General features: G+C 45.4%; 1 protein-coding gene across 1 annotated transcript in view; it reads left to right on the top strand.

Annotated features, from left to right (window-relative positions):
* The window catches only part of ZCCHC14 (zinc finger CCHC-type containing 14), a 44541-nt gene that overhangs the window by 21821 nt on the left and 6401 nt on the right, over positions 1 to 16319 (top strand). The window contains exons 3-11 of the mRNA XM_015292651.4: positions 7069 to 7142; positions 10037 to 10108; positions 10294 to 10403; positions 11358 to 11452; positions 11547 to 11601; positions 12580 to 12850; positions 14205 to 14296; positions 15647 to 15774; positions 16123 to 16263. Of these exons, the coding sequence (XP_015148137.2) occupies positions 7069 to 7142; positions 10037 to 10108; positions 10294 to 10403; positions 11358 to 11452; positions 11547 to 11601; positions 12580 to 12850; positions 14205 to 14296; positions 15647 to 15774; positions 16123 to 16263 (1038 nt within the window). The remainder of the gene's footprint in view (positions 1 to 7068; positions 7143 to 10036; positions 10109 to 10293; positions 10404 to 11357; positions 11453 to 11546; positions 11602 to 12579; positions 12851 to 14204; positions 14297 to 15646; positions 15775 to 16122; positions 16264 to 16319) is intronic.

The following is a 16319-nucleotide window of genomic DNA, read 5'->3' as shown; positions in this document are numbered from 1 at the left end:
GACTGGCTTTTGTGGTTGGCTGAAGTGCTGACGGTACCATTCAGCCTTCCCCAAAACAATGCACAAATTGAACTACAATTCTAAAAGCTAAGATGCACAGACTTATTTTTAATTCATCTCTCCCCCTTTTTGGAGGACATAAGGTCACTTTGTTGGCGAGTTGGATAAGCCCAACTGAGGAAATAGCAGGCAGATGAAAACTACTGGTCAGGGGTGAGCTGTGCAGTCCCAGTGCAGTACGTTTCCTCGGCGCTGCCAAGTGTAAGCTCATGTTCTTGATTTCTAAAAAAGCTGTGTGATTATTTCCTGTGGAGCTCTGCAGCTCGCAGTCATCAGCCTGCAAAGTAACTCCTCGCTTGAATTCAACGCGTTGCTTTTGATTTCAGTTGCTCTCTATGTTGGAAGATCCCTTGTTCCTTCCAGTTCCAAGGGCACCTCTTCCTCTGACGCCCCCTGTGTGACATGGGTGCTGCTGCTAACAAACTTTGTTCTGTTGATGAAGCTTTGATTTCCAATCACTCCCTGCCTATTTTTGCATGGTTCTGAGTTTCCTTTCCAGTGGGGACCACGATTAGAGCAAAGCCTACCCCGGTGCTGAGTGCTGACGACTCTGTTTGGAGTCCTTAAACTCAGATCATCCCAACTAGGCCTGTTCCTGCTGCTCTGGGGAGAATGAGGTCTTTATATCTGCTTGTCCTGATAAGAAATGAGCACAGGTTCACAAGACATCATCAGATGAAGTGAGCAAGGGATGTCTGTTGCCACTTCATGCTCATCAGCTTGCTGTGTGATGGCTTAGATAAAATGCTCTTGATGAAACTGTTTATCCCAAACTCCACTTGAAGGAAGTATTGTGTTTATCTGCTGAAGTAGTTCTCCCAGTTAATGATAACCAGGAAAAGCCTTCAAATAGAGTGACACATTTACCTGAGAACTCTCAAGAGGGTTTCAGCAGTGTTTGTGTTGCTGTGGTTGTTGCTAAGTGTCAGTGATACTGCAAATGTGCAAATCTTCTGCTGGCACAGTGTGATTTCCTGCACAGCTCAGACCTCACGGTGGTTTACAGATCCCTAACACAGGGAGAACAAAGAAAGACCTTACTGCATTTTGGTACCAGCCACAACTTTGTGCTTCTTTTGGGGGGAGAGTACATAAATTCCATGTAACTTACGGCTCAGTTTCTACCTTTCTTGGCAAAAAAAGTGGCTTTATATTTGCATAAAGGCTTTGGGATCACTTAAGTGATTATCTCTTGACGGTTTTCTTAGTCTATAACCACTGAACTATGTGAGAACGGGTTGACCTCTCCCTAAATCACCCTCTTATGTGTTCAGAGGATGCGATGCCCTGTTTCCCTCTTTGCTAATGCAGTAACAACAGGTCCTTCATACATGACAAGCCACCGTAGTTAACTGCAGGGAGAGCTGCTTCATCCCCATCCAGATTTGATATTTTTTTCTAGAAAGAGTAAAACAAGAAACTAGAAATAGTAAAACAAGACCGTTCTTCAGAAAGAAGCATTTCCTTATCCATCTTCCTTCTCTTCTAAAGAATACTCACCCCAGCTCTCAGTGCTCTCGAATGGAGCAGTTCTCCCCTCTGGAACAGCTATAAATAGATGAGCTCGTAGCTGTATGTGTGCTTGTCACTTAGGCTAAACTCAACTCTGACACTTCTTAATTGTTTAATACATTTGCATGTCAAGGGTGTAACACACAGCCAGCCTCTTTGTGTGCAGAAAGCAGAGTATCTGTAAGGACAGGCACTCCTAAGGCATCTCTAGTTATTGTTTGTACTCTGCCCTGTCAGTATTTTGACACACCTTGGATACCTTACAAAGAATAGTTAATGTGTCATGAAAGACTCCAAGGTGTGCTGTTGCTGGCTGTTGGGCAGAAGGAAGCCCAAGCAGAATGCTTTCTGGGTTGCCCTGTTGGTGCCTGGTGGTTCAGCGCCTGCTGGGCCTGGGCTGGAAGTTCAGCTCAGGTTTGTGGATGTGAGGCCTCAGGGACACAGGCTTTTTCTTGGCTTTCATGGCAAAACTGTTGAGAGTATTGTGGTACTGTGACTCCCTGGAAGGGGCTGTAGGAAATACATGAGTCTGATCCAGTCTGAGGTCCTCAGGTGTACTGATATGAAGCTCTCAGCAACCTGAAGGATGCTGATCAATACCAGAGATACTGAGCTCTGTTCCCACTGCTTCCAGATGAATGGGCAGCCATTTCTCACTGTGCTTTGGGATTCTGGTGCTTAACTCTGCAGATTCCCTCTGGGCCTCCAGTATTGCACTTAATGAATAACGTAAGTGCTGAGAGGTGGGAGGCTGGTGAGATGCAATGCAGTGAGGTGGTCAGGAAACACTCTTGTATGTTTATGGCAGAAGAGGATATATTGGCTCGTGAGAGCGAGAGTGCATCTTGCTTCCTTCACTCTCCATCACAGCTTAGATAAAAAGCTTTGCAAAAGATGAGATGTGAAAGCACAACACAGACAGAACTCCCTCTCAAGCTTGAAGTTTCTCAGCTCCAACTCCACTGAGCAGTTGCTATTTGTCACCTTGTAATTGTTTTGAAACTACCAGATTAATTATTTTTCTCCTGTAATTGTTTTTTTTTTTTTTTTTTTTTTGCCTGTGTTTGAGTGTAAATCCTGATGGGTTTGAGTTGGGTGGGGAAGCTTTGTGGTTTAGATTTGGTGGAGTCACTCGAGATTACCTTATGTCTAATGGACAGCAGTAATTGAGTAACCCTGGCTTTTGAGACATTGCTTTCCTGTAGAAAAAGAGATGGAATGAGAGAGTGTTGTGTTCCTGGTTACCACTTCTGTCCCAACGAGGATGTGGAAATACTTTACCGGTTGCTCTTTGGTGGATGTATTCAGCAGAAATCCAATTGCTGTTTGCTTCTTTCCTTATTTATTCATTAATAAATCTGTAGAAGTAGAAGCATCAGCTGGGGCTCTGCACTTGGCCACCCATATAACACAATATAGGGTTTTGTTTGTTTCTTTTTCCCCTGTTTAAGTTGCAGCCCTTCTCCTTTCTGTCAGGAGCTGCCTGGGCTCAGCCCAATCTCTTGACAGTCACGTTTTTACCATCTGTATTGCAGAGAACAGTACTGATCTTCACACCACATGAGCTGAGCCACATTCAGTGGTCTAAGAGAAGGAAAACAGCTGTTCACAGGTGGAGTAGCACTTTCAGATGACATGGTAGGCTTGCTGGAAGTTGCAACACCTTCCACTTGAACCCAGTTACACAGCTCTGCAATGTGCTGCTGCCTTGCAGCACCTGTGCTTTCATCCAACGTGGTACCAAACAACCTGCAGACCTGTGCATGTTTCCTTCTGGCAAGGGAAGCTGCTGGAGGAAGCATTCTGTGAAGCTGTCTGTGAAACCAAAGGGAAAACGTTGGTACAAATGATATAGAGACACACTGCTGAAGGATGGAGCGGGTGTTTGGTTCAGTTCCATGCAGCAGGTGTTGGTGCTCAAGTACTGGGTGACATTAAAAGTAAGTCAACACGTGGTTCTCCTGAAGTTTTCTGACTCTTTGGAGAGGAACACAAGTTCTTAATGTGGATTGAGACATGAATCCCATTAGTCCTTCTACCACTTCACAGTGGCTTTCTCCAGAAGTTAGAGATACAACACCTGCAGGGCCATATGAAGGTGCCTTCTGAAATGAATCTTTTCCTCTGTTGATCATATAGCTGCGTGTTGCACCCTGCCCTTGACCCACGAGGAGTGGCTGGCTCATCCTGAGGCATGCATCACTTGGTGTGGCTGCTGATGTCAGGGAGGAGAAGGTCCAAGGTCCCTTCGTGCAGAGGCAGAGGCTGATGGGGGACCTGTCACAAAGGCCAGAGGGTTTCACACCTTGTCAGGAGCAGGAAGGAGCTGTGTGGCTTTTTACCTTCACAGGAATGTTGAACCAATCAGATGACAAATGCACTGAACAGCAGCCCAACGGGTAAAGATCTTAGGCTAGAACAGAGTTAACTAAAGTGGCTTCAACTTGCTGAATCCGTTTCACCTGGAGCATTTGAAATAGAAGGAAAAAGGCACCATACAAGAAGGAAGGAAGATGGCTTTGAAATCATACCATTAGAGAAGCTTCCACTAAGATCCAAGTTGAGCCTTGTTTATGGAGTGGCCTCTAATTTAACTCCTTTTGTCTGTTTTCTTACATCAGCTTTCTATACACATGCACGTAAGCCTACACTAAGAGCCTGAGAACTGGTGGAGTATGGAGACCTAAAGCTGCAAGTTGCCCTGGAACGTAAGGGAAGGAAAGGAGGAGACTGTATGGGCAGAGGAGCCTCCAGCTGGCAGATCTGGGTTGGCTGAGCAAAGCTGGGGGGGAGGACAGTGTGCTTCCCTTGGAGGCTGCTTTGGAATGTAAAGCAAAACACGCCAAAATGCTGCGCTCCAGGATTCCAGTGTGCTGCTGCTGTGGCTGCTCTGTTAGCACTGATGCTCAGTGCCATACAGCAGTGAGCAAATGCACAGGATTCTGGAAACACCACTGTTGATGTGAGATAGTGGCAGAGAGGGCTTTGTCTTAGAGGGTATATCGGGATAGAAACTGGAGGATGGAGATGGAGCTTCTCCTTGTGTCCTGGGCTTCAAGTTCTGTGACCACAGTACAAGCACTCGTGACATGGAAGCTGCTGCCTGATCTTACTGCCTGCTAACAGCTACGCTGGCAGGACATCTTGGAATGTGATCTCTATTGTATTATAACAGACTGTAAAGGATGTGGATTTAATCATGTAGCAATATTTGCTTTGACCTCTGTCTGATAGTGTTTCAAAGGCGAGCTTCCATACTTGATGCAGATGCATAGAGTCAATAACTACATGAAGACTTCTCATTTGTGTTTAAAGGAAAGCAGCAAATAAAGTAAAGCAAACCCTTCCCCCAATAAACATCTTAGAAAACTTGATTGCAGAAATAGAGTCACTTTACATCTCATTAGGAATTATCAGGATAATTGTGGAGCTGTAAGCTGTTTCTAGGGCCAATGAACTTCATTCATGCTGTAGAGCAGACTTGATCTTAAAAGATTTGGTGCAGGATCACTGTGGTCAGTGCAGAGCCATATACCTAATGGTTCACTTGGCAATCATTTTCCAGAGGATAAACTCCCTGCAGCAGGTTATATTGGCCAGGTAAGCTCAGACTGGATCTTTAGCCTGGAAAGGTCATTTAACTGTCAGCACAATATTCGCGTGTAGATTTAAGTTGGTTATTAACCCGCATAGTACAGCAGAATTAAGAACAGAAATAGCTCTATTTCATATTCATAGGTTAATCCTGTGTTGCTTAGGTAGCAGTGTTGCTGCAGCTGGCCCTGGCCTGCACAAGTTACCTATTTGCTCCTCACTGAGCTGTGTCACCCACAGCATGGTGATACCCTGCACGACATCCATCCCACCAGTTCTTTCCATTTCTGATCCTCAAGTACGTATTCCAATCAGTATTTGCTGCATTTCAACTGTGATCACAATTAAGGGCGTCCTGAATTCTCTTCAATAAGTATGCTGAGGTACACTTCTTTTCTTAAACTGTCAGGAAAACCTCTGAACCGTGTGCGTGCTTCGCTCTCCATGCTGTTGAATAGCTTGCTGAGATCTGGCATGCAGATGGGCTCTTCCTATGGTGCTCAGCGTGCAGCGTGGTGGCACTGAGGACATTTCAGAACATTGCAGAGGAGTGCTCTGAAGGCTTGAAATGGAGCACGTCTCTGCTCCAAGGATAAGAGATAGGAAGCAGAAAGCCTGGGGATTTATGGTATTGTAATTAGGAGCTGCATGGAGAACGAAGGGTTGACGATCATAAAGGGAACGTTAATTCTGTATTTTAATGGCTAGCACAAACATCTGCAGATCTATTGAAAACTCAATAGTTCTAAAAATGTTGGCTGCAAACAAATACAACTCCAAGAGGAGTTCTGTAAAACAGCCAAATCCTAGGCTGTAGTGGTTTTAAATGACAGGGCATGACAGAAAAAAAAAAAAAAAACATTAACATGGAAAAGATAAAGGCTTCAAGTCCTGGTGGTTTTGTGTGGAGGAAAATCAGGCTCCATCCTGGTGATAGGATGCTTTGGATGTGGGGAATGGGAGCTGTGGGGCTGATGCAGCAGGTTGACTGATGGAGCATTACAGGACTCGGCTGTGCCCCTGTTCTGCTATGCAGCTTGTGTTAGCAGGAATGAGAAGGATGTATGTGATAAATGCACCTCTGCCGGAGGCATCAGGGTGGTATAACATACAGATAGTCTTGAAAATGTGTAAAGACGTTGAGAATTGTAGAATCATTAAGGTTGGAAAAGACCACTATCATCTGGTCCAACTGTCAGCCCATCGCCACCGTGCCCACGAAGTGCAGGTCCCCAAAATCCAAACATCAGGGCTCTGAGTTTTGCTTGTTTGAGCTGCTCTGTGAGCATCCCTCTGTTGTGTGCTGCTCAAATTCTGATGGCTTTCTTTTAGTATAATTGCCTTTGAATTTATAAGCCAGCCCTAACGGGCATTTTATGGACGAAATTCTGTGTATCCCCATGGGTGCAGTCAAGAGGTGGGAGGAACTGCAGGAGAAATAGGAAGTCAATAAATAGTCATTGTGAAGGTGGGGTACGGTGGGGTTTCTGATCTATGTGGGAAATGAGAGTGGGATTTCGACTGCCTGATGTGTCGGATTGCGTCCTTGAAGGCTGCAGATCACCAATGGAGATGGAGGCAGTGGTCCCAGAAGCACACCCCAAAGAGGTGGAGGTTTTTGCTAGCCGTAGACCTGGTGTGCTTGTGTAGTGTTCTTACTATGCCAGTGGGTGCCACGGTAAGGCCAGGAAGAAACATAGAACTTTGCATTTAGCCTCTTGCCCAGGGATGGTTGGGATGAAGCCTTTCCATTCTTCTGAATCCCCTTCCCCACCCACCAAGCATGGCAAGGTGCTCCTGCTGCTGATGGCCATCAGGCACACACTGAGCAAAGGAGTAATCCCTTTTGCATGCATTTAGGAACACCCTCCTCATTCCTCTTATCTCTTTGCTTTCTCACAGTGAGTGTCGAAAAAGTGGAACTAAAGGGACTGGCACACAAGAAGAACGAAAGAAACGTTGAATATTCCTTTGAGGTAAGTGGTGGTGCTGGGCTGGTATTTTCCTTTAAAGAAGGCAGGATAGTACCTAAGAAGGAGTTAAGGAAACGTGCCGGCATTGTTAGGTGCCAGGAATTGGTCTCAGAGCTCCCTGGGGATAGATGTTAGTCGTTCTTTAAAATCAATGGTTTGTAAGTAGGCCTACATTGCTGTTGATTAACGTATGGAGATGATGCAGGGATTGTCTGCTAAGTGGGACACGGGCACAAAGATAAATCGTTCTAGCACAGCGAGTCGTGGCAAAGTGGGTGTTTATGGGGAAAAGAGTCACGCCACAATTGCAGGAAATTGTATCTATGGATGGAATGCAGTAGTTAAAAAGAATTTGAGGCTTAATGTGGACAAATGTGAATTTAGACTCTTAGGGCAGCACTGTGTATGGGAAAGGATCAGAACGGTCATTTATCGCTGTATTTATGGTCGTTTATGTCTGTATTCAGCAGTGAGGGAGTGTGAGACTGTGGCATATGGTTCTGGCATTGCTGGTTTTAAAAGGGAGCTGAAGAGTACAGAAAATAGCTGTGGAAATTACTCAGGGCTTGGGGAAAATGCCATGCAGTGGGAGACTTCAAGCTGCAAGATGACTCGAGCATCCTAGGAAATATTTGTTTGGTGAAGCAGTCGCTAGAATGGCAGGAAAAAAAAGCATAACAGGAACTGTTGACTGCAAATTGAAGCCAGACAGAGTGGAAATGAGAACAGTTCCGCTGGCAGGAGGGTGGTTAGCCACAGGCTGCTGGGAGGGGGCTGCCCCAATTGGATGCCCAGTTTGGAGGCTCAGCGCTCACGGTTCTGCTGACGTGGGGTTTCGTTCAGCGTTACCAGCAGGGATGGATGCTGGAGCCGGCGAGAGGAATGGCAGAGTGCCTTTCTCCCGTCCAGTTCGAACGGCGTATTCCAATGCTCAGAATGCAGAGCCCAGAAAATGTCTCTGGTTTACTTAATGAGGCAGCGAAGCCAAAGAGTTGGTGAGAAAAGGAAACCCTGAAAGTGAACGGACAGGAGAATTTCAATTATCTACCGCTTGTACTAAAGAAGAAAAGGTTTTCTTTACAACTGCCACCCGACATCTTGTGATGCAGGCAGCATTAACCTCTGCATGTCATGCAGGCTGGATGTGGCTCTGGGCAGCCTGGTCTGGTGGTTGGTGACCCTGCACGTAGAACCAGATGATCACTGTGGTCCTTTTTAACCCAGGCCATTCTGTGATTCTATATCATGGTTCGAAATATCATCAATAAGAGAAAAGTTATGGACGTTTTCTTAAATCCTAATGAGCTATGCCATCATCTGAACTCCAGTATACTTACGAGCCTCTTGTGAAGCATCTTTTCCTAGTATAAATTCTTCCATAAATACAATAAAATTACTTTTATCGGTGAAAACATTTCACTTCACAGCTTATAACTAAAAGAACAGCCCATCGTTGAGCTGAGCTCATAAATTGCTGCTTGCTTGGTTAGAAACCTCACGGTGAAATGTTTAGTTTGGCAGCTTGGGAAGAGCTGATCAATAGATAGAGCAGTTCTCAGTGTGGCATTGCTGTTTTCCCCAGATTTATGGTTCATGCTATTGTTTTATAAGTACTGAGGATGATAACATGTTAGCAAAGCGTATGCCATAGCAAATCATAGAGTCATAGAATGGCCTGGGTTGAAAAGGACCACAGTGATCATCGAGTTTCAACCCCCCTGCTATGTGCAGGGTCACCAACCAGCAGACCAGGCTGCCCAGAGCCACATCCAGCCTGGCCTTGAAATGTCAGATCATTGCAAAACTAGAAAGAAAGAGAAGGCTGAAGCTTCTCACGAGTCCCCAAAAGGTGATAATTTATTACAAAATGTAAAAAGGGAAGGAAGAAAGAAAAGGTTTTTTAAGACCAAAAACTGCCTGTTTTCTTTCTTCTCCTCTTTTTTCCCCCCTTCCTTGTCTGTGTAGCAGCTCTGCCGAGAGGAAATTCCTCCATTATGTCATCTGTTTTGAAATCCTCTCCCCTCACTTTGGCTGCCTTCAGACGGCTGGAAAAAACTGTGTGTATGTTTTCAGTTGTCATTGAAACTGGTGTCATGTGAGAGGATGGCTTCCTGGTTGGAAACCCCACAAACCCAACTTCTTCCCTGCTGAAGGTTCCCCCAGTGCCAGGCACGTTGAGTAGAAGGGACCTGCCATTTGCTAACACTGCAAGCCAGCATCCGAGCCTCTCTGTGCCAAAACCCCCCAACTTCTGGCCCGGTTTAACTAACCGTCCACCAACCCATAAATACCTCCATATGTGAGAATGGAATGACTTAATGCAGAAGGCGTACAGGAAGAGATAGTGAGCCATTCCCTTTTCTAGGGCATGTACAAGATGGTGGGGTCTAGTGGGGATAGCAGCAACCTCAACTCCTCATCTCATGGGGCAGTTTTGGGGTTTGGGGCAGTTGGAGTGGTTCACTGCCATCTCTGCACGGCGCGTGGAGCTGATTAATTATAAACGGGCACTCGTGGGCTGTGATGAGTTGTTGGTATTGCACATCACGCTCTGCAAACCAGCTGTTTTCTTTAACAATAAGGAGGAAAAAGGTTTCCATTCGTTAGCAGTCTGCCTCTCTGTGCTGGATGTCTGCAGCATGCCGTGGCTGTGTAAACCATGAAGTGCTTTTTTAAGAATGCACAGTGCCTGTTAAGTACAATAACAGGCAGAGCCGGGCTGCAGGGAGGGCTGACTAAGAGTTACTTGGGCACAGAAAGCTTTTCTTTCTTGATGTCACACATTACAGTGTTTCTTGCAGTCCGTGGGAGTCATTTGGTACCTGTGAGTGAGTTTTTGAAACCAGAGTGAAACCCCTTGGTGCTCCTGCTGAGCTGGGTGTGTTTTGTATCTGCAGGTCCTGTGGTCTGATTCTTCGGTGACGTTGGTAACTAAATCTTCTGTGGAAGTGACTGAGTTTATTTCCAAGGTAAAGGCATCCTTTGAAGAGGGTGAGATGTGTTGTCCGTTCATGTAATGTCATTCAGTGACCTTTCTGAGATAAGAGAGAGACTGAATTCCTTAAAATGTTCAACTTACGGTTCACCATGCCCTGAATTGCGTATGAGTAATGAGTCTTCTTTTCAATTCCTGTTTGTAATCCTCCACCTCCAGCTGTCTCAGCTGTATCCAGAAGAAAACTTGGAGAAATTCATTCCTTGCCTAGCTGGTCCAGATTCATTTTACCTAGAACGGAACCACATGGACCTGGAATCGGACCTTAGGTATGCTGCTTTGCTTTGCTTTGCTTTGCTTTGCTTTGATCCTTAACTCTAGCATCCTCTAAACTCTGTTTTCCCAAAGTCAAGACTGAAGTCCACCACTGACAGAGCCACAGTGGCTGTTTTTCCATAGCCAGAGCCAGCAGGTGCATGCCTAGATTATTTTTCATGGCAAACAGCATTAACATTTCGAGCAGTCCTCTCTGTTTCAAGAATCACAGCACACCGACAGGAATTCGGTAGGGTAAGAGAGAAAGCATGTTGCTGTTGCTGCTGCTGCTGTTTAGCTAGCAACAGTCTCCACAAATCTAGGTTAATAGAGCAGCAATCTGTGTTCACACAGCAACGGCTGTATCTTTGGAAGAGGGAAATAACTGTTTCACTGTGTGCTATTATCTGACAAATCCAGAATCATACTGGGGGTTTTCAGGGCAGAAAGCACATCCATGTGTGTAGCTGCATTCATGCATTACTCACAGACCTGAAAAACGACCATTACAAAGATACGGTCAAAACGATTTCTGTTTTGATGACTATTTATACATCTTCAGATCTACAGAAGATTTGGTTTGACAAAACAGAGTTAAGCTTGTGTGACACTGAGGAGTCTGCTGCTGCTGATTGAAGGTGCTGCAGTTACAGAGTTTTAGGAGACTGCTTTACCTTCTCCCCTGAAGTCGGATGCAGTCCTGAGTTCTCCATCTTTGACTGAAACATTTATCAGAGTGAAAGAAACACAAAGCAGTAACATGAGGTTAAGAAGTCATAATGATAAGAGTAATTGTGTTTCAGTCTCCTTTGGCTGAGAATTTCACCGTGTTGTTAATTTGAAAGGGTTTTATGTTTCTTAGTGTCACTTTCAAGGCATCCTGTAGGGTTTACCATCACCATTGGGCAGACAGCTGTAACTGAGTGACAGCCAAATAGGAGTTCTGTTTGTTTCTGATGAACCTGCAGGTATTTGGCACCATTGCCTTCCCACGTGGTGAAAAACGACCACGTTAGAAAGTTCTTCAGCACTTCATCCCCTTCACAGCAACTTCAGAGTTCAAGTAAGTTTAAATGAAGTTTTAAATCACTTAACTTTTAACCAATATGCGTTTTTTTAACCCAATACTATTTCTAACTTCCGTTCCTCGTTTTCAGATCCTGGCAACCCCTCCCTTTATAAAGTAGGAACTACGCTGGGAACATCTGGAAGGTGAAGTGTTTATTTTGTTTGTATCTCTTGTGGTTGTAAAACCCCATTCTGTAGACAGCTGTCTGTCTTCCCTGGGAGATGTATTTGAATCTATACTTTCATATTCAATTGTAAGGAAGAGAAAAATGCAACGGGTTCTATCTTTAGTGTGTGATCTGCCCAAAACAGATAGTGTAGGTAAGGTACTAGCATTTCTAATGTTGTCATCTGTTCATTTCTGAAGTGCCTCTAGAAAACACGTCTCTGCAGCATGTTTAAATGTTTCCTTGTACTGCAGTTTTCCTTCCAGTGGGAGGAAGGAAAAAAGTGACCTCAGTCAGTCTTGGAAAAAGAAGGGAGGAGATACTCTTGCCTTTTGCTAGGATTTAAACACAGAGCCCTAACCTTTCTCTGAAGAGACAGTTTTCGTTTTCCCTGCAGAACACTTCAAGGAGCCAACATTGTGGGTTATTTTACCACTTCCACGTGTACAAAAACTATCAGTTCCACAAATTACACCGGGGCAATTTTTAATATGGCCATTTTCACTAAGCCTTGTTTTTTTTTTTAATATAAAAAACAACCTCACAGAGAGGGCCCAGAGAGGCTGTGGATGCCCCATCCATCCCTGGAGGTCTTCAAAGCCAGGTTGGATGGGGCCCTGGGCAGCCTGGGCTGGTATTAGATATGGAGGTTGATGGTCCTGCCTGAGGCAGGGAGGTTGGAGCTTCATGATCCTTGAGGTCCCTTCCAACCCAAGCCATTCTGTGATTCTACTCTGTGATTCTATGAAATCTCTTCTTAAGTTACAGTGTATTTACCCCAAGCTGTACTGTTTCATTGTGCTGTTGAGCAGCACAGACACAAACATGTAAGTTGGGTCAAACAGTGCAGGTTCCCCCAGCAATCCCACAGGTGGCACATTGACATCGCCGCAGTGGCAGAACTCAACGTGACATAGATTCGGTGTGCTAACTCAAACCTTGTTCTGTTTTGCAGGCCTATATGTGGAGTGGCAGGCATTCAGTCTTCTCAGAACCACGTCCAGCACTCGGCTGCTGCTCCCGTCGCGCTGCCCCACTGCTCCCATTCAGGAGGCACCGGTTCCTCCCTGGCCTACCGCAACCAGATGGATGCTGCATCGCCCATGTTGATGTCTTCCAGCCCACAGACCCCTCAGACACAGGAGCAAAATGGGATCTTAGACTGGCTCAGGAAACTGCGGTTGCACAAATACTATCCTGTCTTCAAGCAGCTCACCATGGAGAAGGTAGGGCAGTGCGCCGAGTTGGGAATGGAGTGTGCAGAGGAAGGAGTTGCACACATCTGTGTTTAGAATTGTGGCAGTCACTGGTTCAGCAGTCATATTTTGATGAAATCCTCCTTCTTAGAGTCATAGAATGGTTCGGGTTGGAAGAGACCTTTAAGATCCTCTGGTTCCAACCCCCCTGCTGTAGGCAGGGACGCCTCCCGCTAAGCCAGGTTGCTCATAGCCCCGTCCAGCCTTCTTATTTTCAATTGCCTTGTGCCCAGGCCAGGGCTGTGAGGCAGCTGCTGCTTCAGATTCCTTACCAAATGCTTAGAGATCCGATTGCATGCTGACTTGAGAGCTGTGCTTTGGCCCCCTGGTCATCCCTTTCATGTGCAATAACTCACATCTGTGGGATATATATATTTTTTTGTTTCTGCTTCCTGATTGATTTTCCTCCCCAGAATATTTGGTTATCCCTTTTTGTCAAAATAGAATCACAGGGACTTTTCCAATCAGCATGCAGACAAATAATAGTGATGCATGCTGCGTTTTAACTGAATAGATGTCAGCACTTCTACAGCATTTCTCCAGCTCCATCTGTGGAGCTGTTAAATGAATTCCATGTCCTGTTGCTGTATTTTAGCTTCGAACGCCCTCCGGTGGACGAAGGGCTTTGGTTGAGTCAGGTCTGAAGGAGGAGAGTTTGTGATGGTTATACACGGGGCACATGTTGAGCTGCTAGCAGAGTCTTCTGGTTTGATGTTCTTTGTCATGAGAGGAAAATAAACCATGGATTTTTCCTTTAATAAAGAAACAAAGCTGTGCATATTCTGATGTGCTGGCATTTTCCTGTTTTAAAAGTAAGCGTGTGGAACTGTGCATGCTTCATGGGCTTTAATTTTAACTGTCTTATAAATATTTTACTATCGTGTTTACGTTCTGTATATTTCACTGTACAATTTAATGGCAGAGTGTGTTTTCAAGCCAACTGCTGGGATGACAGCTCGTTGATTTCTGCATTAAATGACGTAACCAGGAAAGCTGGAGTGGTTTTCTTTACAAGAACCCGATCCTGAAACTCATTTATAGCACAGAGTTCTATTTTCGTAATTACAGAGATCACTTTGTCTTTATTGTGAATAGTCAATATAAGCACACACCTAGCTAAATTTAATCTACAGCAGTTCTTTCATGCAAGGCCCCCACACTTCTATTTGACACTGACTCTATAATAAGACCAGATTTGAGTTTCTTTGAATTAACATATGTTAAAAAACGACTTTAAAGTTACCTTTGAGAATGCATCTTGACTGAAAATGTAAATGAGAGCATTGAAGGCTGTAAAACTCCCCCCGTGTTTTCTCTTTACAAGTTCCTGAGTCTAACGGAGGAAGATCTGAATAAGTTTGAATCCCTCACCATGGGAGCAAAGAAGAAGCTCAAGACCCAGCTGGAGCTGGAGAAGTAAGTGGAGGGGAAAGCTCTTATTAAGGTTTTAAGGGACTTAATGCAAGTTCATAGAATCATAGAATGGCCTGGGCTGAAAAGGACCACAGTGCTCGTCCAGTTCCACCCCCTGCTATGTGCAGGGTCGCCAACCAGCAGACCAGGCTGCCCAGAGCCACATCCAGCCTGGCCTTGCTTCTTCTTCCACACAGTAAGCCTACCGGATTCTCACCTGTAGATAAGGATGATGCTTACCTCCCTCCCTCTCCAGCAATGTCAGTTGCTTGGGAAAGCTCCTGAGGATGCAGAGCATTCTGTGCATACTGCTTTACCACTGCCTGCTCAGGGTTGTATGAGGATAACCATGTGCAAAGGGTCTGTGAGCACCGTGGCAACCCAATCGCAGCATAAATGCACCATGACAGCTCTTCTGAGGAGGGGAACATTTTTGGAGCAATTTACAAAAGGCACATACTGTTGTAACTTGTATAACAGATACAGCAAAGCAGATGTACAGAGTACATTTTATATTTAGGTGAGTTCCATTTGAACTGTGCCTTAGACAATCTTAGAATCGTTTCAGTGCAAGGTGGAGGACTGTGCATAGCCTCAGCTGAACTCAGCAGTACTGAACAAGCAGACACCCTCTCACCTGCAGGAATATCATAGAACTGTAGAACAGTGGTATTTCTATTCTGCTTCTTTCCCTTCCCTTCTGTTTCTCTGCCACGATTGTTTGCTTTCTCTGCCGTATCTTGCAGTCTGAGTAATTAGCCGGTCTTTGTGCCCATGGAACTTGCTCTTGTTTTGTCAGATTAAGTAATTTGTGCGTAAATAATTCTTAGTGCTGCAGCCGTGATGGTACACACAAAGGCTGTGTGTGGGAGGGAGGCACATCTATTGGACTGCTGATATTAGTGAGGAAAGGAGACAAGCTTACTGGGTACACAAACCTTTCTTCAATGCTTTTTAGGTTTGTTCTTAATAAGTAGCTTCTGACATCATGAGGTGTCCTCATTTAGGTTTTGGACTTACCACCTTAGATTTCATTTGGCTTTGCTTTGGTGTTGGTGTGTGTGGCTGTGTTTGGGCTGTGCCTACAGAGCGTGTGATAGAACGTAGTCACCACTTTATCATGTTGTTGCTCGAATAAATGTAGTCGTGATGGCAGAAAGGCTGAAGTAAGTGCTGGTAAGAAGCTAAGGTCAAGGCTGATGTCATTGCCAAACGTTTCCCTTTGCAAGGAGCTAACTTTCCCAGATTACTTAGTGAGCTTTGTCTGCTTCAGTTTCATTCAGAAATTGATTTATCTGTTGATGTGCTTAAGCCAGTTTTTGTGTCTTCACACATTTCTCCATCGTCCCGTAGAGAAAAATCAGAGAAACGGTGCCTCAACCCCACAACACCTTCTTCAGTTACCAGCAGTGGTGTGGCAAGGGTTCCCCCTACTACACATGTGGGGCCTCTCCAGAGTATTCGTGGCAACCACGCTGCAGGTAAGAAAGAGGAGCAGAGGACAGTGCTGCCCTCTCAGGTCTGAATATGTCCATTCTTTCACTGCTTTTCCACCAATCTGTTGTGAACTTCATCTTCTGAAATGCCATCGGCTTAACAGGAAGCAATCAGTCTGATTCCTGTGTATAGGGAGTGCAGTAGAAAGTGGTTGCCTCTTTGTGGCTTTCGTGGCTAGCTGCACTAGTCAGTAACTGCTGTGCCTCCAGAGTGCTGCTGCTTAGTCAGTGCCTGCCTCTGTAAAGCTGTGTATTGCATTGCTCTAAGTCAGCTGGTGTTGGCAGCTGTAAGAGCTGGTGTCAATGAGGTGCTACCATTGTTGTCATCTGCAGAGCTGCGGGTGGATGTGGATCAGCCAGCCCACCCTCTGCCCCGGGAGGGCAGCTCCTCCGAGTACTCCAGCTCTTCTTCCAGCCCCATGGGGATCCAGACGAGGGAGGAGAGCTCAGACAGCGCCGAGGAGAATGAGAGACGTAAGCAGACGCAGCCAGGGAGGGGACTGGTGTGGAGCTGCTCTGTCTTGTGAAGC

Source organism: Gallus gallus, chromosome 11 (assembly GCF_016699485.2).
Source record: "Gallus gallus isolate bGalGal1 chromosome 11, bGalGal1.mat.broiler.GRCg7b, whole genome shotgun sequence".
NCBI lineage: Eukaryota > Metazoa > Chordata > Aves > Galliformes > Phasianidae > Gallus > Gallus gallus.
This window is presented reverse-complemented; position numbering and strand designations above follow the sequence as displayed.